The 22714-nt window shown below is 33.3% G+C and overlaps 1 protein-coding gene across 8 annotated transcripts in view; it reads left to right on the plus strand.

Moving 5' to 3' along the window:
- The window catches only part of LOC145935653 (uncharacterized), a 131921-nt gene that overhangs the window by 7583 nt on the left and 101624 nt on the right, over positions 1 to 22714 (plus strand). The window contains exon 2 of one of the 8 annotated variants that reach the window (XM_083037152.1): positions 958 to 1055. The exons of the other annotated variants lie outside the window; for them this stretch is intronic. Coding sequence (XP_082893278.1) covers positions 1017 to 1055 — 39 coding nt within the window. The 5' untranslated portion in view covers positions 958 to 1016. The remainder of the gene's footprint in view (positions 1 to 957; positions 1056 to 22714) is intronic. 8 annotated transcript variants of the gene reach the window in all.

Consider the following 22714-nt stretch of genomic DNA (forward strand, 5'->3'; position numbering starts at 1 on the left):
TTTAATCTCTAGTTACGTACTAAAATTTAGTGGGCTAATTTAACAGGAAGTTTAATTGTCAATTAGTGCTAATTGTTATTGGAGCAACAAGATATTTCGCGTTTCGACGGATGATTAGATTTGCTAACTAAATGATTGATCGACGACAGAATCGATTCTAATTAAAGGATATATTTAATTTGGACGGTGTTATGCAAAAATGAATTAACTAAAATAATTGTGAACAAATTGAATATTTAAAGGCTAATATATTGTTAGAAATGAAAACAGATAATGATTATTTTTTAAACACAGTTTCTCTTAAAGTATCAAAGTTCTCTAGATTATCTTAATATGTAATTCTTATTTTTATTTTTTGAAATATTAATATTTCATAAAATAAAATCTAGAATAAGAAAAATGACTTTTTTTGCATAACATTATTTTATAGATTTCTTGTTTAAAAAAATTTAATTCATATTTATCTCTTCTTTCTCTCTAAAAAAATTCTCGGAATATATATTGTATTAGATATATATTTTACTGAGAAATTTTTAACAAGAAAATTAGGTAAATCTAAAAATTTATGCTGTGACAAATTATAAATATAAGGTGTGAAATATAAAATTAATAAAAACGTTTTAAAACACATTTCTCGAGACAAACAAAATGATTAAAAAATTGAAATGACGTTGTTAGAAAAAAATACAGACATGTGACTTTTTGCACAAAACACTTTTTGCACTAAATAATTTGTTGCATGTGACTTTTTGTTCTTAGATGACGTACAACGCTGAATGTGAAATTATCTTTTCAGAATTTTACGCTGTCAGTTCAATTCTATTTGTACATAATTGATTCCCTGTTAAAAATTTCTCAAGTTTAATTCATTTCTCCGCATAACACCGTTCATTTTAGAGCAACAGGATTGTCAGATTGTGTGATATAAATTATATTGTTTCTTCTGTGTGAATACAGCTCTGAATGTCGCAACGTAGGAACGAGAGCGCGCGGTCGAAAAAACAGCGCACTAGAAAATGTCGAAAAGACAGCCGGTGGTTCGTATATCGCTTCCCGTAAGTGTGTCATCATTAAGTATTATTTCTTCTTTGAGTCCAGAAGAATTGTACAATGCTTGAAAAGTACTTATATATGTATATATATATATATATATATATATATATATATCTACTTGATTTTCCGCTCTTGTTCAATTTAATATTATCGCACGAACGTCCAGTACTGCCAGAAGTCTATTTTATCTTACCAGCAATTGTCGTTTTGTCCTCTCTTTCTATCTCTGTTTAAAGCTCATTTTAAACGATCTATGATTTCGCGAGGAGAATATTATCCTGAATATATCCTGTTCTATGAATTTTGCATCGTCTAATATGGGCCTGAAACTTGCGTAGAAAACTTGCATCTTGAGTATTTACTTAAGTCTGCCATCGTTTTAACATTGTACAATAGGTTCCAAGAGTTTGTTGCTCACTCTTCGTCGGCCTGTTTGCTTGGTTTTCCTTTTCTATATAGTATACTGTTTACTTAGAAATTCCTCCTCTATTTTTCGTCCCGATTCTCTTGTTGTCTCTCGTTTCTTGTGATATCTGCTGTAAATAGCACAATATCTCTACTATGTCTCGGTAAGAATACGAAGAATCGCTCATTTCCTCGTCGAATATTTTGCATCTTAATATTAATTCTGAGATTTAAAGTGTACTTTTTATCTTTGATAATAATTCGTTATGGCATCATTTCCGAACGTGTGTGTTTATAATATTATGCATTTTTTTTTTCGCTAATTATAATATTTAAATTTATTCCATTCATTTCTCAGACTAACGCTCTTTTATTGCATTATATTATGCGCATACCAGATTGCTGCAATTAATTGCGTCGATGTATATGTACAACTAGTTTGTATGGCTGGAATATTCGCTGTCGCCTGCGGTTCGATGCGCAATAGAGGAACATGACTTAGGATGTCGTGGTGCAATATTATCCTGAAACTAGAACCCGTTACGTTAAGCATATTTATCTAAGCTAACTAACATCTCTCGATGAATGCGCTCAAATCTTTATAAATCCTTAATTTCTGTTGTATCTTATAACTAGGGCAACCAAAAATAAGCTGTGAAAATCTTGTTTTAAGCGCTTAAAATATGCTCCATAAAATTAAAAAAAATACTCTAAAAACAGAGAAATATGCTCTTAAAAAATTACAATTTAAATTAAAATTAAAATAAACTTAATGAAAAATTGTTTACATTGTATATATTCTTATTTTTAGATTTATTAATTAATTCCATTGAATTTATAAAAAAACACATACATTTAAATTAACGCATATAAAAACGCATAGTCATATTAAAGTCAAAAGTTTAACTCTTTTAATTTATATTTTGATTACAGTAAATAATAAACATTTCACTTAAGTTTTCAAACAAAAAGCTTTGCCTATTTGCTCGCAGAACATTTTTATACATTGAAAAACTTTGTTCGACACCAACAGAAGTTATAGGTGCATATTTAAATGCCAAGGTTTCTTGAACGCTGTACTTGTCCGTTTTTGTAGTATCCGTATTATCAGATTTTCCAATCAATCGTGCTGAAAGTTCCTTTAAAACAGTAAATCCGCACTATTCTTCGCAATAACGTTTGCACATTTTTTCTTAATAAAATTCGCTGTCTCGCCGTTTACATTATTAATTGCTTCCATAGCATATGTTACAACTTCAATCTGCACAGTAAGTAAAATAAAAAATAATATAAAAAGTAAAATAAGCAAAAATATATGCACTTACGACTAAAATATGCAAAAATATGCTGTTACATATAGGGTTTAAAATGCATAGTTTCTTCCGAAATAAATTTATATGTAATCTATTTCTTTATTAATCAAATTAAAAAAAATATGCTCTAACATATTTTGGTTGCCCTACTTATAACATATACGTACATGTACACAGCTTATTCATAATGGTTTCGTTATTGGCAAGGTTTTGCACAAATAGAGTGCAAAACCTTGACAGAGAACTTACGTTTTATCTGTCATAGCGTATTATTTATCGTCTTCTTATTTCTACTTTATCGTTTCAAGACAATCGAAACTCGCGAAAACAACAATAATAAGACCTATAACTTTCAAGATACGATTATACGATTCACGATACGATGCTATTGAGAAACTTTGATATTTCTCTTCCGCTGTAAAAGATATATCGAAAATGCACTTTTTAATTTACTCCCTCATAATGGCAACTCATTATGGTACAACTCGGTACAACAGATTCTCATCGGTTTTACGTTGCTTCAAATACAAACTCTCGCGAGTTGAAAAGAATCTTACATATTTTCGTAATAAAACGAAAAGATAATAGCTGTAAAATTTGCAGAATTTCAATCGTTGCATGCAACTTCTTGTGCATTCTCTCTCTTTCTCTTTTCTTTTATTTATTTACTCTTTTTAAAAAAATTGTTATCAACAACAAAAATAAAACGGTGTTTTTAATATTAACCAATACATTTTTCTAATAAGACTTTATTTACGCATATCGTATGAAATTATATTACGAGATGGGGCTAATTACGCTTTAAAATCAATACATACATCCTGTAATGAAAGATTAATTATACGACGAAGAAAAGTTTTAACGAGCTCGAATCTCGACGGCAATAAAGATAAAAACCTTCCATCTTCCGCTCTTAAGAAGAAAGTGACATCTTGACGTATCGTGCTAACGTCTCGGCGATAGTGAACAATAGTTGTGCTACTCGCTACGGTCTCGTCCAAACATGTCAAATGCAGCTGTACAAACATGATCAGGTATAGCAAAATGTACGGGACGTAAAAACGGTTAGCCTCTTAGAAATCGGATCGATTGACCAACGAGTATCTATCACGGCGCTTCGCGATATGATCTGCGACCTAAAAGGACGAAAATATTCGTATTTACATAAACTCTTTTAAACTTGAATAAAAATGCATTTTGCCATGTACGATGAATTACTTTTTATTTTGTGCGTGTTTCATTTGTCTATTTGTGTACTCTACATATATATATTTCTATCAGGATATATTTAAGCGCGTTCGTGCAATATATATATTATATATATATATATATATATATATATATATAATCATAACCGAAAAGCGGAAATACACAAGTAGCCAATAATACAATAAAGAAATCCGGACATTGCGCCTGAATTGGCGCTGATAATCGATGACGCGTGTTACATATGAGCACGCGGTTGATTGAATTGGAGAAACGTGGATATCGAATTTATAAAATATCGAAATATTCTGCTGGCCGGGAAGCGTAAATTAGTACGTAACCTACCTACCTACCTGTCCCGCGCGTGTTCTCTCTTTTCGTGCCGCGCACTCTTTAACTTCTCCCTCTTTTATAAAGTACATGCTTTCCAGAAATAAAGACATGACGCGCGCGAACTCGCGGTTCGCGGGTGCAGCGCTCCCCAATTACCGCTGATTGCCCTCCGAACGTTCACGCACAAAGTGCTCCTGGGGGACGGAACGCTGCGAGAGACCGGAACGAGAGCGGTTACCTCGCGTGACACGGACGATACTCCACTTTAATTACGCGTATATATATCGGTCCAAACACGCGCGCCCACAACTCGGAACATTCGAGCTTGGAGAAAGCTCGCGCTCTGCATCTTCGCATATAATGAGAATTTAATTGTCTAGGACAAAACATATTTATAACTTTTTGTGATTGTTTTTAAGCACTAACACCCTTTCTGGATTAGATTCTACATTTAGTACTTAAAAATAATAAAAAAAGTTTATATGTATATACACTAGATCCTGACGTCGATAATGGGGGGGGGGGGGGGATTTGCAAAATTATTTTATTTAATATTTTTGGTTTCATGATTAGCTTTTATTCCAGGATCAACGACGTCAATAGCTCTTTAATGTTTGTTTTTCTTTATTTATATTTTTTAAACAAATTCAGCAAAACTGTTTCTTTTAATTTGCAAGGGGGGGGGGGTTTAACCGCTCCCCCCCAAGATCCGCCAGTGTATATATATATATTATATAGATATAAAGAATTTCTCGCCTAATTATTTTCGTGCAATGAAATTATCTCATCATTTCGTGGTATGTCTGACTTAATCTAAACTTAACTCCTTGAATGCGTAATGAGTATAATTTCCAGTGTATCTTATACTTATATATATATATATATATATATATATATATATATATGTGTATATTATATAGATATAAAGAATTTCGCCTAATTATTTTCATGCAACGAAATTATCTCATCATTTCGTCGTATGTCTGACTTAATCTACACTTAATTCTTTGAATGCGTAATGAGTATAATTTACAGTGTATCTTATACTTTTATATATATATATATATAAAATATATATATAAAATATATATATAAAATATATATATAAAATATATATATATATATAAAAGTATAAGATACACTGTAAATTATACTCACATTACGCATTCAAGGAGTTAAGTGTAGATTAAGTCAGACATAGGACGAAATGATGAGATAATTTCATGCACGAAAATAATTAAGCGAAATTCTTTATATATATATATATATATATATATAATATATACAATATGTATGTATAAGATACACTGTAAATTATACTCATTACGCATTCAAGGAGTTAAGTGTAGATTAAGTCAGACATACGACGAAATGATGAGATAATTTTGTTGCACGAAAATAATTAGGCGAAATTCTTTATATCTATATAATATATACAATATGTATGTATAAGATACACTGTAAATTATACTCATTACGCCTTCAAGGAGTTAAGTATAGATTAAGTCAGACATACGACGAAATGATGAGATAATTTCGTTGCACGAAAATAATTAGGCGAAATTCTTTATATCTATATAATATATACAATACGTATGTATAAGATACACTGTAAATTATACTCATTACGCATTCAAGGAATGAAGTATAGATTAAGTCAGACATAGGACGAAATGATGAGATAATTTTGTTGTACGAAAATAATTAGGCGAAATTCTTTGTATCTATATAATATATATTATATAGATATAATATATATTATATAGATATATAAAGAATTTCACCTATTTATTTTCGTGCAATGAAATTATCTCATTATTTCGTCCTATGTCTGACTTAATCTACACTTAACTTCTTGAATGCGTAATGAGTATAATTTACAGTGTATCTTATACTTATATATATACACTAGCGGATCTCTCCTGACGTCGATAGCTCTTTAATGTTTGTTTTTCTTTATATTTTTTAAACAAATTCAGCAAAACTGTTTCTTTTAATTTGCAAGGGGGTGGGGGTTAACCCCAGGATCCGCCAGTGTGTATATACATCTAATTTAATGTTTCCGGAGTCATAACAAGAGTTTTTATTTTGGCAGTCTGTATATAATCTTTTTATCTTCACGAGAAATGCTCAAAATAACCATCTTGCAACATCTGCAAACGTTTTAACATCGATTTTCTAATTCTCTCGAATCTTCCAAGTGTTCAGTGGACTTGCTGGAAATCTTGTTGAATTCCCTGGCGGGGTACTTCAATATTGTCAATGAACGTTATATAGACAATGTAGTTCGCATGATTTCAAATAAAAATCTAAATAAAAAGCGTTTACAGGCGTGCATTCCAACATTATAAAATTGAACAGAATTAAGTGTATGTACATATATATCATAATTTTTTTTTAATCAAAAAATTCTCTTGTAACAAGCTTCTCATTTTATGAGGCATTTAATTAATGTATATCTGTAGGAAATCTTTCTTCATTATCTCTCTATCAAGTTTGTTTTCAATATGTTGCAAAAATTTGAAGCCATATATTTTAACACTCTATAGCACAAAATAGAGCTATTGTCTTAAAGGGGATAGCGTATCGTTATCCAAGGCAAGCAAACTTCAAGTTTATCATTCAAGGCTATGGGCCTGAGCACAAAGCTTGTCGTAGTCGTTTGCGACAGAATCGTAAACGTAAGTCAGAGATGTAAATCAACGCACAACGATTTACGTAAACGTAGGCCGTATTCATAGCTGTATACATGGCCTAATGAATACGGCTTACGTTTACGTAAATCATTGTGCGTTGACTTTTACGTTTACGATTCTGTCGGAATGACTACGACAATCTTTGTGCTCAGGCCCTATCGGTACGGTTTATCGCCTTTGTTTTAGACAGACGTATATCACTACAGTTTGATTATTAAATTTTCTTTGCCTATTATGCGGATGACTATAATCCGGATGACGATGGCTCCAATTCAGAGTTTGGTTTACTTTAAAATTAGATTATTAAACTTAATTCAGAATATTAATCGCAATCGCGCCATTGGGTAATTAATTTCAAGATATTTGAGATCGATATGATTTCTACAGATGTGTAATTTTTGCAATTAATAGGTTATTACTGCACCAATCTGGTGCAAGTTTTAAGTTTACAAATAATTAAAAAAAAAATGATATCAAATATAAACGCCTGCGTACATGAAAAACGAAGGAATGACTTATTAGCTCGATTTGAACATGTATCATGCATCGCGCAAAATGCATTTTTCATGCTCCCTCTATAAACGTTACAATAGCACGAAAAGATTATATTCTGCGTAAGGTACGCATACTAAGGAATGCGCAATATTTTCTACATCCTTCGGGAAATGCAATTTTAGCTATTGTGCAGCAAATAAATTTGCATGTTTTTTTATAGAATAAAGCTGATAGATGAATCGAGTTACAAAATAATGTTAATGGCTTTAAAACCCTAGCTACACGAAGTGACGAAAAGCGTGTACATTTTTTTTCGAAAACGATATTAATTCTTCCCTCGTTTAATATATGTTGAAAATTTATCATCAAAACTCTCGCAGCAATATCGTCCTTTTATTTTCGTTCGACTTCACCTACAACGTATCATTTAGCGTGGGGGTTTTAATTAAAGAGATTCTCGTGTTTAGTACGCGATTCGGTAGACGTCCGTCACTCGAATCGCGAAAGCAATTTCGCCAGATATCGAACGAGCGAGCCCTCGGCCAATCGATTCGTCGGCAACGGCCAATTATACGTTATTTTTCTTCTAATTCTTATTTTACATCGTCAGGCCGTATGTCACGCCGCGGGCGCCGATGGCGCGACACCTAATTACCAGGTCGCGAGGTCATCATCTCGTGTCGCCCTTTATGCAGGGGTCCCTCGTTACAGCTCGTTGTTTGAGCAAGTCGAGAAAATCGCGTCGAGTTTCATTTCCATCTTCGGTTGTGGCGTGTGAAAACGAAATAACGCTAGGTCAGGAAAATTGAATACCAAGCGTGTTACGAGAGATTTTTGTTCATGAAAACTTGGAATTCCGAAATTTTAGAAGATTCCGACATTGGGCAACATTACCGTAAAATCGTTGCAAAACTTTCTACGTAAAACTGTTCCGACTATCCAAATACAAAGATTCTCTTCGTGCAAGAGAGCTTGAGATTGCACTCAAAATTGCTCTTCGGCAAATGTTTGGTAGTAACATCGTGTAACTTTACACCAACAATAAGTAAGACGACTTTTACGTCGAATTATCGTATCAGTTATTTTCCTTTTCAATTTCTTTCAGCATCAGAGATCTCTGAAGTGAGTCTTTCACAGATTGCGCAATTTTTACACGTTTTTATTATCCATATTTCTCGATGTACGCGCGATATAAATGCATAATATTAACTGTTTTTGTAAACAGTGCATTAATTCCTTCTAGAGAAATGAGCAAAATTTTGCTTCGTTGCTTAATGCATTATTATTGATCACAGTCGGCAAACACAGAGCGATACTGATAAATCGACGAAAGTTGCCCGACGTCCTATGGGTATAATATTAACGTTTGTTCGAGCTCCACCATCCGCGAAGGTAAATCACGAAATAAGCGTAGCGCGTATAATGTACATACAGAGAGCAAAATGTCGCGAAAATTTCTTAATACTGACGGGGTGGCCACGCGCATTTTATTGGGTCGCGTGCCTTTGGGACTTGTATCCAAGTGTCGTTCCCGAGCACGATAATACGTCTCTGGAGAGATCTCGTCGGAATTCTCTCCCCCCCTCTCCTATCCTTTGTGACACGGTACTTTTCCTATTTCAACTTTCCCGTTCCCCGCTGTATCATTAAGCGTGACGACGTGCGTCCTCTTCACAATGCATAGTCCCGAGATTCGCGATTTATATAAATCGTGTCGCGCACAATTTGTTACAATTTGTCTTTTGTGTATTGACGATTCCGATAAATTGTTGCACAAATGCAAACACGAAGCTTGGGGAAATCAAAGTCGACGAACTGCAGACGCGACCTCCGAAAATATGAAATTATTCCAGTTAGAGTTTTTTGACGTAAAAAAAAAAAAAAAGAAAAATATACGTAACATTTATTTTACATTTGTAAATATGTATATGTGTAGCGACAAACGTGGAATTTTTGTTCGTGAAAATTCAACTAATTTTCCTTTTACCATTTATGTTATTAAAAATGACGTAGCTATTGTAGAGTTAAAATAAAAAATCTTATCCGTGTATTTCGTGTCACATGTATTGCAGAATATAGAATTTTTTTTACTGTGATATAAACACATACAATGGATCACTATGCGATATCAACCATCGAGACATATTTTATGCAACAGTGACAATATATTATTCGGACGGTTCATTTATCGAGGTAGAAACAATGTTCACACTCGCGCGCGCATGTGTGTGTGTGAGAGGGAGAGAGAGGGAGATATCTAGCAATGTCCTACGGAATTAACAAACAAGCTACGTAACGGTTACATTGATGTGTAACGAGACAGGAAGCATGTTTATTTACGCGGACGCGAGTGTTTGCTCGCGTTGCAATGCGCGTACTTATGCACCTGCTCCAATCCAAGTATACACGTAATATGTAATTCTTGCACGGTAAAATGTAGTAGACATTACATTTCACTTACACGGATAAAAAGAAATATTTTTTCGTTACGTGTGTTGCAAATAGAAATATATCAGATTAGAAAGAGTGTCGTGAAAGCGTACTCTTTTGGTTGGAAAAAGCGACACATACCGTAACACTTGTTTGTGCCATAAAAAGAATACGCTTTTGGTGTAGATTTGTAGCATTTCCAGAATGAATAAAGTGGTTTATGAACCATGAAACTGCGGACTTTTGTACAAAGAGGGAATATCTCGATCGGTCGACAACTGGAAGTGACATGATTCGCGCGATATAGGGGTGGGAGTGAGGGGTGGTTGGGGGAGGGAGCAGCACTCCGATTAGCTTGCTATGCCAAACACTCTGTCAGAGTTCGCGCGGAGTAGGGTTTCCATTTCGGCTAAAGCTCAATGCTTCATACGGGATCTTCACTCGTAATGTCTGATCCACGATTGAGTAGTACTACTACTTCGTGAATGTTGAATAGAAGGAGCGACGGAACGTGCACAGGCGTGCGTGAACAGTTACGTGAACCGCAATTACGGAAAGAACGTTAAATTGTGTGACACAAACACGACACAGTGATTTAATCCTAGCATGCATGACTTGCTCTCTTGTGATGTTTTGACGTGTAAGCAATAATAATATAAGAGATCCCGCATAAAGATTAAATAAAGCATAAATCATAAAACTCGTACCTTTGAGAGAGAATATATGTTCTTTTAATTTTTTTTATTAAGTATGACATTATACGAGCAAGCGCAAATTAACGGAATTTATATCATATATGTATGAAAGTAAAATATGTTCGTACGCGTTGAAATAAAAATTTTTCCATCCGAATCGCAGCCTTTAGAATTTCCAAAAATTAAACAATTTCAATATTAAACTACATATGTATGTACAAACTCGTACAAACAATAAACTAAACAAGTTTCGCATTAATGCTCGAATTTGGACAAGGTTCTCGCTTAGTAATCGTTTAATTAATAATTATTCATTCGGATCTTAATCCCTCTGCTTCATAACTACGCGAGCGAAAGGGGTAAACTGGAGGAGTTACCACGTAGATTACATAGGTTCTGCCTCGTTGATGCAGGGTGTAGTGAAATATATTTACTCTGTGTATATGAGGCATGAGAGACAAGACTATCTGTGTCAGCGATTAAACCATATTTGGAATACAACATGTCATTTGCAAAACTTGATCTTATATACCAGTCTAACAGTCTAATTTCAGTTCCATTCAATTCCATCGTATCGATACTTATTGCTATGCTTAAAAAATCTACATTATGCAAAAACATCGAAATTTTTACTGCGTAAGTAAAAGCATTATGAAAGTTGACACAAAAATATATTGTGATCTACATTAATCGATTTATATATAAAATTATTTTTTAGTTGTATCATTAATTATGATCCGCTCCCTTACGAAAGAATTGTAAATTCTTGATCGTGGAATTTTTTTCACGCGAGAGAAATATCGGACAAATAAATTATCGATCTCCGGATAAAAATGCGTGTCAAACGGTATACCTGCGGTATTGGGGAAAAGGGCAGGACAGCTTTCGGTATCACAGAAGTGACCGAGCGCGTCGGAAAACTTGGTCGGAAGTGTATAAAGAAAGGCGGCACCCTCGAAGTCCGGATGGGAAACGAGGGAGAATAAAGGGATAGGGTGAGGCAGTAAAGGGGAGAGAGAGAGGAAATAGCGAGAGACGGCGACGCCGCGACGCGTTGCTGTCTCGAAAGAAGAATCGCGAAGTCGCTCGAGCGAAGGACCGCCACGACGTTGCACATGGCAACTCCCAAGGAAGATCAATATCCCCTCCAATCGTATTTCTCTCTTGACTACGGCACACACTGTCTCTCCGTGTGGCCGCGTGATATAGCCGACCTTCCTTTTCAACGCGCGCGTCGTTTTTCCTTAAACCATTCCTTCGCTCGCATCCGCCCTGACGCGAACTACCCTCTTCGAAGAGTCTCTTTTTCTCTCTTTCTCAATTACATTCAAATTATTCCCCTCCATATGCGGTGAGCCGAAAGAGAGATATTAGGTCGCGATTGCCAATATTCGATGCGATAATCGAGTTAAAAATGATATATCGCGCTATTATCCTCTAACTTTACATTATTCTGTCGATCGCATTGGCATATACGAAACCCGGTGTTTCATTTCAAAGAGAGAAATTTTTATTCGTATATCGCATCGATTGCGTTTCTGTTAAGGCGAATAAGTGACGTTCCAGAATCAAATAGAAGTAGTCGATGTAAATATCGTGCGCATCGGTGAAAAGTGTCAAAGGAAAATGCCGTTTGCAATTACGAAATTGGGTACTCAGACGGGTATATCGAATTAAATCGTTTAGGTAGTACACGCGGTTAAACGTGGATCTCTCTGTAATTTCCCTCGCGCATGTCAACTACAAAAGTATCGGCTTCGCAACGAGCGGATAGTATTTTAGTTTTTAGTCAGTCGATGACATAGAAGGCGTCATATAAGTAGTATATCTCGGTTTAATATTTTCTGACCATGACTTGGACGTTATTTCAAAAGAATCTCAATTTGCACAATTAATATATATTTAACTTCTGTGGAATTCTGTGTGTGTGTAAATTTTTACTTTTAATTAAAAATATTTCAGATTTATCGAGTAATTCTTTTTGTTTGAATTCTTCAATCAATTTTCTCTTAATATATCAAAAAATGTCCATATTTGCTACTTTGTCATATTAAATTTTTTGATAATTAACCTTCCAATTACTAATCTGTCAAAATATTGTCTGCTTTGAGTCAAGAATAACGAACATGATTTTATTATCTATTTGTTATCTCTAAATCTCAATTTCAAAAGAATTTTTTATTTCTTTCAGTCATATGTAACTTAAAATCCTTTAAAATGTTATATTGTGAATTTTTCTTGAACAGAAAAAATTGATTCAAAATTAATAAAAAAATGGATAAACAATAACTCAATAAGTTTTGCATATCTTGTGTATAAAAACAAAAAAGTGAAAGAAAAATAAATATATATTATTTTTTATTTACACACATCTTATATGATTTAGATTACAAATATGCAAAATTGAATACAAAACTGCTGTGCGTTATAAAATTGAATTGTTTCAATATAAGTCTCGTTGATTTTGCAACTAAAAATATAAATAAAGAAAATTTATTCTTGTTTTTTTTTATACGATTCTTTCCTCGATTGTATTTTCTCGAAGGTAGATTGTGTAGTAGAATCGATAATAGATATAATATTATGAAAAATGGAAAAATATTAGAAATATTAATTTTAAAAATTAAAAAATATTAAATATATAAGTAATAATATTAAGTATTATTTCTTGCTAACTTTATAATATTATCTCTCTGTTGATTCTTATTAATAGCAATATTAGCGTATATATAGCTTTGAACTTTTATATAGACCGAATGAAAGAGAGAGACAAAAGAGATGTATGAAATCTCTCGTTTCTTCCCTCTGCCATTTAATCACATGTGGCTCTTCTACATGTACAGGCACAAACAGACCCGTGTGTGCGTTTTGTACGCATATGCCTGTCACGGACGTGATAAATACTTCGGGTTATAAGATTTTGATGGGAAAAAACGATTATTTCTTTGACCGGTGTCCTTTCTTAATCTCGCACGTGTATTCAGACTTGCGTAACAAGAAGGAATTTTTAGTGGGTTTCGCACAAGAATTGTGGTATATCCTTATATTCGGACAATCTCGGCTACTCTCGGATTTTCTTCGTCCTTTCGTGGACAATGGTAGGAACTCGATCTTCCTGAATTGAGATGGTTACTACTTGTTTCCCCTCGATGAAACTACACCGACACTCCCAGCTAAAATATGCATTTACGCTCGTTTCTAAAATGGTGCGTTGGGACTCTTTTCTCTTTTTGAGATTGCTTCTTGCTGAAAATAATCTTGAAAGCTCGACAGTCTTACTATTGTTACTTTTTCTTCCGCTAATAATCTATTTAAATTTTAAAGGATTAACAATACTTTGCCATATTCCTTGTAATTTAAGAAAAAGGCTTTAAATATCAATTGAAGTTTGCTATGTGTAGAATAAATGATGTGATTGGTGATTCAGCTAATAAAGATGATGTAAAGATTTTTTTCTCCAAATGAGACAAATATTTAATAATATTTAAAAGCTTTTTTTTGTAAACAAAAATATATTTTTGTTTTTATATATATATTATATATATATATATATATATATATATATATATATCTTATATAAATTTTCTTATATCTTTACTCAATTTTTTTATAAATTTGTAAACATAATCAGATTTTCTATGATTTTTCAAGTTCTTTGTACTTTGACAGATTTTATCTAATGGTGCGTAAAAAAAAAAAAAAATATAATGTGACATTCTCAAATAAATTTACTTTAGCTAGACTAACAATAAGATAAAAATAAATATATTTACTTTTGGTTCTTTAAATCTGAAATTTGTAGCTTTCGGATTTCTTAATCTACATCTTGACTAGTAAATTTGCATCTCGAAATGGCCCTATTACGGTGCTCGAATAAATGGCACGAATCGAAACAAAACTGCATGCAAATTACTACTGTTACTTCGCAACGAGATAGCATTCGGTTCACTGTTTGATCTCTGTCCATTTCTAAAATTTCTCGCAAACCCGTCTCGTGTCTCCGTTCCATTGACTTTGCGCTTCTATTCCGTTGAGAATTGTTCGTCGGTCGTCCTTATTTCAATTCACTAACGCTGAAAAGTCGAGCTCTTCCGAGAGCAGAAGCACTTTCCGTTTGTGGGTCTCTCGTACACGATACGAGGGAAATTGTAAAAAAAAGCACCCTCAACAAAAGTTCTTTCGCGATGAGCATGCTACCTTGCTTCTTCAGTGCATCATCGTCGCTTTGTACTGCACGAACTCTGAATTGCGTTTAGTTGAAAAGCTCATTTTTTTTTCCTCAACGCCATATTAGCTCTTTGTCTTATGTTAGAGAGCCAAGCTCTTAAGGCGCGAATAAGTTGCGTTTTTTTTATGGTTAAGAAACGCTCATTTTTCGTAACGCTATAGGCAGTCGACTTGATAGCCGATGATAAAATCGAGTCTCCGGTTATAAATTCGCGGTATAATATTCGCTGAAATGAGATATCGTGCTCTCTGCGCGTTTTACATCATAAATCTTGTATCTTTTATTCAGGATCGAAGCTAAACAAAGCGAGGATCGGGAATTTGTTTGTTTCGGCAGCCGTAATAATGAATGCGCGACACGCGAACATGTCCGTTGCATGTGCACATGATTAATGACACGGGAAAAAGAGAGACGCGTGATCATACGACATGTCTTTGTTGTCAAGAAAAAAAGAGTGCGTTAATGTCGCATTACACGACCACGCGATTTGATTTATGACGTGAGCGAAATTAATGAATGTTCTTGAATCAGTTTCTTGCGCTAATCTCTCAGATATGCAATCTTGCAGTTTCTGTTCTCTCGTCACGTATACCCTTTTTTACACTAATTATTAAAGTTTACTTTTTTATAAATCCTTTTATCTCTTTTATGTAATTTGTCTGAGATAGACAAATTATATTACACCACGGTTCTTTTATCTCAAATAAGTCGCCTTACATACAAGTTGATGTAATTCTGACACGTTTTATTTATTGTACTATAAAAAGTTTACTGTAAATATTACAAAAATAAGTATAAAAATGATACAGTTTATCTTTTTCTTGTTAATGTAATATATGAATATACAAAGTTATTTTTGAAGTGAATATGAAAAAACTTAAAACCGATAATCAAAAACATTTATACAAAGATTTCATCGGCAGGATAATATCGTAAATTTTTGTTGCGAGAGAACATATTTAGGTTTCTTCTTTTTCCAGTAAATCTCGTAACTTCGGACAGCTAAATGTGCACGGAGGGGGTTGCAAACTTTATTAATTAAAACGAACTTTATGTCGATGCTGTGTGAGTAATCGTAGAATCGGGATTATTTTTTGCACGAATAATAATACTTTCCCGACAACACATGACTGTTTAGATTCAAACGGAATTAACGAGCGAGAATCCAACTATCGCGCCAGATGATTTGCTAGTAAAGTTAACATTTATAATTATTATTGGTGAGAAGAGCGAATTTTCTCCGATATTGGAAATTATACAATGCGTTACGAATTTCATCACTATGGCAAAAGATAAATTGACATAAATGAGATTTAAAAATGTATAAGAAAATTAAGATAATTGATTGGTTGTGTTTCTATCTATATAATCTACAGTTATATAACAAATTTCGTCTACAATTGCTTAAATTCTCTTTATTGATTATTTTTTAACATAATCTATAGTTAGTTCCACTCTCGATCGAGGATAGTTAGATGCGAATTAAAGGGGAGAGGAGAAGAGTGAATTAGAATGAGAACGCGAAATTGACAGCCCACGAAATTAAGTTTCTTCAGAGTCTGAAAAATCTTGGCATATTTAGCAACGTTGCGGGAAGATGTGCGTTGCCGGAGAATAATAAATTGCTTGCGAGGCTTCGCAACCCCTTTCTTTCCCTCTATGTTCGTTAACAGTAGGCTCCTATAACAGGCCCAGTAGATACAAGAGAGAAAGAGAGAAGCACCGTTATTATTTGCATCTTCTCGTAGCGCGCAGACGGGCATTTGCATACTTTGTATGTGCAGAAGCGGTGCTTCTCCCGTTCTTAGTTGGGACGTAGATGCAAATTACCCGATACATCGTACGCCCTGGCAACGGAGACGCGATGGCTTTTGCCGTTGTTTTTCGTCGCGCTACGTCGTAACTTCAGACATACTCACCGTAAACTTAAAAGTGTTCTAAGCACTTTTGCCACACCGGCCGCTTGGAAATAGCATATGACATTTAAAAAAAAAAAAACCAGGTCGGTTCAAACAATTCGTTAGAACTATCTTAAATACGACTCTAAATTAATTAACTTTGTTTACCAGTATATTTCTCCAATTTATATAATGTGCACTTTTATAATCAGCGACAATGTTAATTTAAAACAATACATGTACTGGCTCATCGAGTCTTGAGTGGCCTATTATTTTTGAAAATAAAGTGTAACACATTTCTCTTTGGAGAGAGCACTTTAAGCCATTACTTTGTTGCATGCTATTCCCGGTTGTTTAATGCGTTTGTTATAGTGCGATGCGCACAATATGTATTAGGGGTACTCTCGATTTGCATCATCCTCGGAGATTGCTGTGACGGAGCGACGACGTTGTGTTCGTAACATATTTTCGCTTCCATTAACCACCGATTACGTCATTGCGCGTAAATTTACCTCCGACATCTCGACCTCGAATTAGTCGAAAAACATGGAATTGGTAGAAAAATTCGCGTGCATAGCTAAGAAATGCTGTCCGTGTGTTAATGATCCTTCGGCAAAAAATGGCAAAGCGCTCGTAGAAAGTGCATTTGCTGAACTGAACGGACGATTTTACTTCGTATATATATTCTAGTTCCAGATTGTCGAGCATGCAATTTGCTAAATTAAGAGATTGCACCATAAAATTGATATGAGCGATGTTCCTTTTTTGAATACTTTGATTTTAAGATGGAAATCTAACAATTGACAGCAACAAAATACAATAGAAACTAGAGAATATTTGAGACAAGATGATTCAGCCTACTCATTTTTTAACTATCAAGATTCTATTAAAATACTGTCGCATTTTATTATCAATTGCAACTTATTAACTTTTAAGTATAGGTCATAATTGATAATGAAATTTAAAGGTGAAATCGGAAAATGCGCAACTATATATCTCTATCTATATTTTAAGAGATATTTTATCTGTTCTTTTCATTTTTTTTTTTCACAATTTTCCACGTAAATATGTATATGTTTCCTTGAAGTCTTAAATTTTCCACGTAAATATGTATACTTTCTTGGAAAGTTTCAAATTTAAATTTTAGATTATCCCATTTGAAAGAAATAATCTTAAACCGACAAAAAAAGGATAGATTTTTATATAGTTGAGCGGAATATTTTTTTGTTCCTACATTAGATTAAGCAATTTTTTTATTTTGCGCGTCGTTAACATTTAGCGACACCCTCGATTCGCGCGAGCAAAGTGTGCTGTGTCTCTCTCGTCGATGTGCATTCGCATCTTCTTCGGCTTATCCACGGTATCGATCGCGTCGTTCAGAACGCCGCGGAAGCCAACATGAGTATGATTTGTTTCAAAATTACTCTCCCGTCGTTTCATAACGACGCTTGCTCGCTCGCGACGCGTTTACATCTCGAGCGATAGTTTCAAACAGGGTGAAACATAAATGGAAATATATTTCCCGCCCTTATGCGAATTGTATGAATAAAATGTGTTTAACAAAAAAAAAAGAAAAAAAACATTGCAACGCAAATACGTGCTTATATGAGAAATACGCGATTCTTGTATATTTTCTGCATTTAAATAAACACCCTTTTGTGTGTGAATTAATAACTATTATTTTAATAATTAACAAAACATTTTTTTTTAAATATACAATATACGTATATCTAAATTAAAGTTTAATTCAGCTTAAATTTAATTAAAGCATATAGTGTTTTATTTTTTTCTCCATACCGAAACTTAGTTTATGGGAATATTTGTTTTTAATTTCATTCGTTTATTACTAAAGCTTACGATCTTCACATTTTCGTGTTAGAAACAAGAAGCAGAAAAATGGCCAAGAAATTTGTCCCGTTTAACTTGTTTATCCGCGGATGTTTTGTAGAGATAAGTGCGCATGTCGCATCGAGAATGCTTGAATTGAAGCACTGAATTCTGAAATGAGGCACTATTCTCGAGCGAGAAACGACAGTACCAGAGAATTAATTATTGCATCACATAGCGTGTGTACTGCATTATGTATTTTCAGGGTTGGGCAGATATGTATCTTAAAGTATCTGAGATACGTATTTAGATATGTATCTTATTTAAATACAGTATTTAAATACCGAATAATCAAGTATCTTGAATTTTGTAATTAATTATTTAATCTAAATGTATCTTGTATTTAAATGTATTTATGTAATTACATTATTATCCCACGTGTGCAAAAGGCGTTTATAAAATTTAATACTAGTCTATGTTCTTCTACGCTTCTGCGTAGAAAGACTGTTTTCTTTTACGGGATTTATACATTCGTCTACTCGTGATCTTCTATATCTGACAAAATGTTTGAAACATTGGTATTTTTAAAAGGCAATAAGAATTACCAAAGTTATAGTTTGTAGTGATGATAAATAAATATTAAATTACTATAATATATGCTATTATATATAATATATAAATTATATAATATATGCTATTATATGTCTATATAATATTATTTTAATATTATTATTTTATGAAGTTTAAAGTTAAAATAAATAAACTTATCTTTCAAAGTGCTGATTTTACTTTTGATTCTATTTTTATACAATTCTACTTTCAATATATAATCAGAAAATTTAAAGAATAATTGTATTTAAAAGTATTTATAAATGTATTTAAATACAATTAGTATTTAAATATATGTCAAAACCAAAGTATTTAAATAGTATTTAAATATATATCAAAAAGTATCTTGTATCTTGTATTTAAATATTTTTTTGAAGTATCTGCCCAATCCTGTGTATTTTCCGTTACATAAAATAGGAGAGAAAGCATCTTTTAACTTATTTCATCGGATGCAAAAATAATAAATCATTGTATAGTAAAAAAAGCTCACTATTTATTGTTGCGTTTAATGCTGTCCCGTTGGTATATAATATCAAGAAATTACAAATATATATTAATAATACTAATAACGATAAATTTTAACGATAATATTAATGATACAACGGTTTTTATTATAATCTATAGTTCTTTTTAAAGAAAAGTATAAACTATATAAATAATATAAATATGAATAAAAGAATATTATTAATTTAATCGTAATAACAAAACGTTAATAATAAAATAACGAGAGAGAGAAATAAAAAGAAGAACACAATATTATTCTATAGAAAATAAAATGTACAAATTTTTACGCTGTTCGGGGATTTAATAGGATTGAAAAATCTTCTCGTGGTGAATTTTAACACAGCAGTATCCTCTAAATGCGCAAACATTCAACGAGATAGAATCATAAACGCAAACAGAACGTAGACACGGATATACATGTATTTACATATCCCGTTTATTTAGCTTGACACCGCTCGAGAGACAAAGTGGGCGCTGTCATAAGTACGTGTCGGTTTTATGCAAGCTAAATAGAAAACGAATGTAATCCGCATCGGTCCAAATGCACTTTCTCCACGGAATTTCCGTACGTGGTGCGGAAGTAATGAACCGTTTCCTCAACCGGAGCTGTGCAGCAGCTAATTACTCGGTACGTTGGCAAGATAAGAATAAACGGTTCTCCACTCTCTTGCTTTTAGTGCGCGAACGGTAAGGTAGTTATGAGTTTACTGCAACGGGCTTTTATTCATAAAGTTGAAGCGCTGTAAAACGCAGCGAAATTGCATCGCTATAACTTTGCGACGCATTAAATGCATTGTAATAGAAAAACTTTTCGAATCTTAAATCGAAACATGTTTCTAAGATTCTATCGGCAACTTATATACATATGTGTGTTCGTATGTATAAAATAAATATATATATTATAGATTTTTAAATTATATATATATATATATATATATATATATATTATATAACGTAATTTTTGTGTCCTCGATTTATAATAATTAACTGGAGAATTTTTGAATTTAATTTTTTTTTGTTTATAGACAATATCTATCTTTAGTTTGAAACAAGTAATCGATTGATGAAAAAAACCCATCGGAGTGCTTGACAACTGTAACATTGTTCTAATTACGTATCTCGCAGTGACGGTATCGGTGACAATTTCCGTTTTATGGCTGCTGCCATCAAACATTTGACGAATCTCGTATCAGCGCGCACGTGATTCGTTCCCATCAAATTTATCAATCACTGTAGCCCTACGTGTAGGACGACAGATTTTCGAAACCAAATCCTTTATTTGGTTGTTCTGTGACTGTACTGCCGCGACATCAAAAACTGCCGCGTTTTTTGATCTCGTAGTTTTTATTCATTTAACCATTAAATCCCAACATATCTTTAAAACAATTTAATTGAATTAAGAATGTCTTTGGCATTAATTATTCTCGTTTTACTATTTTCAGAAATATTTGATATAAAAATAATAGTATTGATTAATTTACAATTTATATGGCAGTGTGATGTAACTTTTAAATTATAAATTATCGTTAAAAATGTATAAATGTATGTAAAAAATCGATATTTTAAACAATTTCCGTATATTATTTTTTGTTTGCTAGTTATTTCTCTTGCCGACTCGAAAATTTGATTTAATCGAACTGTTGAATTTTTCATGTAATATTCTTCACTTGTTCTCGTTGTATCGATTCGAGGAAACTTAATTATCAAGTTCAGGAAACAACCGGGTTCTGCGAATGATATATCTGTATCTATATATATTCTTTTACTCACGACTGTGTGACTATATGTATATTCTGATTCAGATCTGTTCAATGATTTTGATAACAGCCTTATCAACCAATACTTTTTATGCTTCAGGGGGCATTCTTTCTCAGATATGGGTCACAATATTGCTCCCATTGCTGATAGAATTGTATCGCGAATGTAATTCCTAAAGAGGTCAAGATTGATGCATCGATAGAACAGATTTTGCTCGTTTTATCCTCCCTTCAAGAACCACCATGTAAGAGGGTCACGACGAAATTCTAATAATTGATGACTATGTCGAACCCACGTTTCGCTTACTTGCAAACTTTCGCGTAGTATATCGATTTTGGATTTAATATTCTTTGGATATCACGTGTGTGAATGCGCTGGCAAAGAGCAACGTCTTTCCATTAATCCCCTTACTATGAGATAGTATAAAGGAATTAAGTACACTACGAATTGAAAACTAAGTACCCTCTTCCCTTCTACATAATTATCGATTGATAAATTAGCAGCAACGTTTAAAATAATTACCTCTCGGTATATCAATCGCCATAATTAGATATATTTTCAAAAGAAATATTTCATTAAATGTACCAGAGCTGTATCTTTTGACTAACGACTTAAAAAATAGCGAGATCAAGAAAAGGGAAGGGAAAGAGACGAAGGGAAAAGAAAAAGCGAGAGAGGGAGAGAGAGAGAGAGAGAGAGAGAGAGAGAGAGAGAGAGAGAGAAAGAAAGACAAAAAGCACAAGGTAGAGCGCACGTAAGCGTCTCATTAATCACTAGGGACGTTTTAATTACAACGTCGCATCCGATAGACTATAGAGTAGCTTTGTCGTATGTACAACGAGTGTAATTTCAATTTACATGGTTAGCCGCGGCAATAGACAATAATCGCATAATCGAATATCATGATAACATTGTGAATTACTTAAATTGCTTTTTTACGGTTCGACAATTGCTCGTTACCGTGTAACTAGCAAGCATCGGTGGTGTATCTCGTTGCCATTTAAATTGCTACTTAAGCAAACAGCTCGATGACACGCAAAGATTAGTAGATGCAACGGGTAGCTTCATAGCATTTCGCGTTTATTGCATGCACATTATATTAATGGATTCTATGAGCGAGACACAATATTGCACTCGCTGCTATTAATATGATTAAAATGACCTCAATTGGGATACGAGCATTATTAAGGCTAATGAATTGGTGTCGCGACTTCGATAATTATTCTAAACATAATATCAATTAATCGACGATTCAAGCTTAACG

The sequence above is a fragment of the Prenolepis imparis genome, unplaced genomic scaffold (assembly GCF_030444845.1).
Source record: "Prenolepis imparis isolate NDT839.2.m4 unplaced genomic scaffold, iyPreImpa1.0 SCAF_4, whole genome shotgun sequence".
Classification (NCBI taxonomy): domain Eukaryota; kingdom Metazoa; phylum Arthropoda; class Insecta; order Hymenoptera; family Formicidae; genus Prenolepis; species Prenolepis imparis.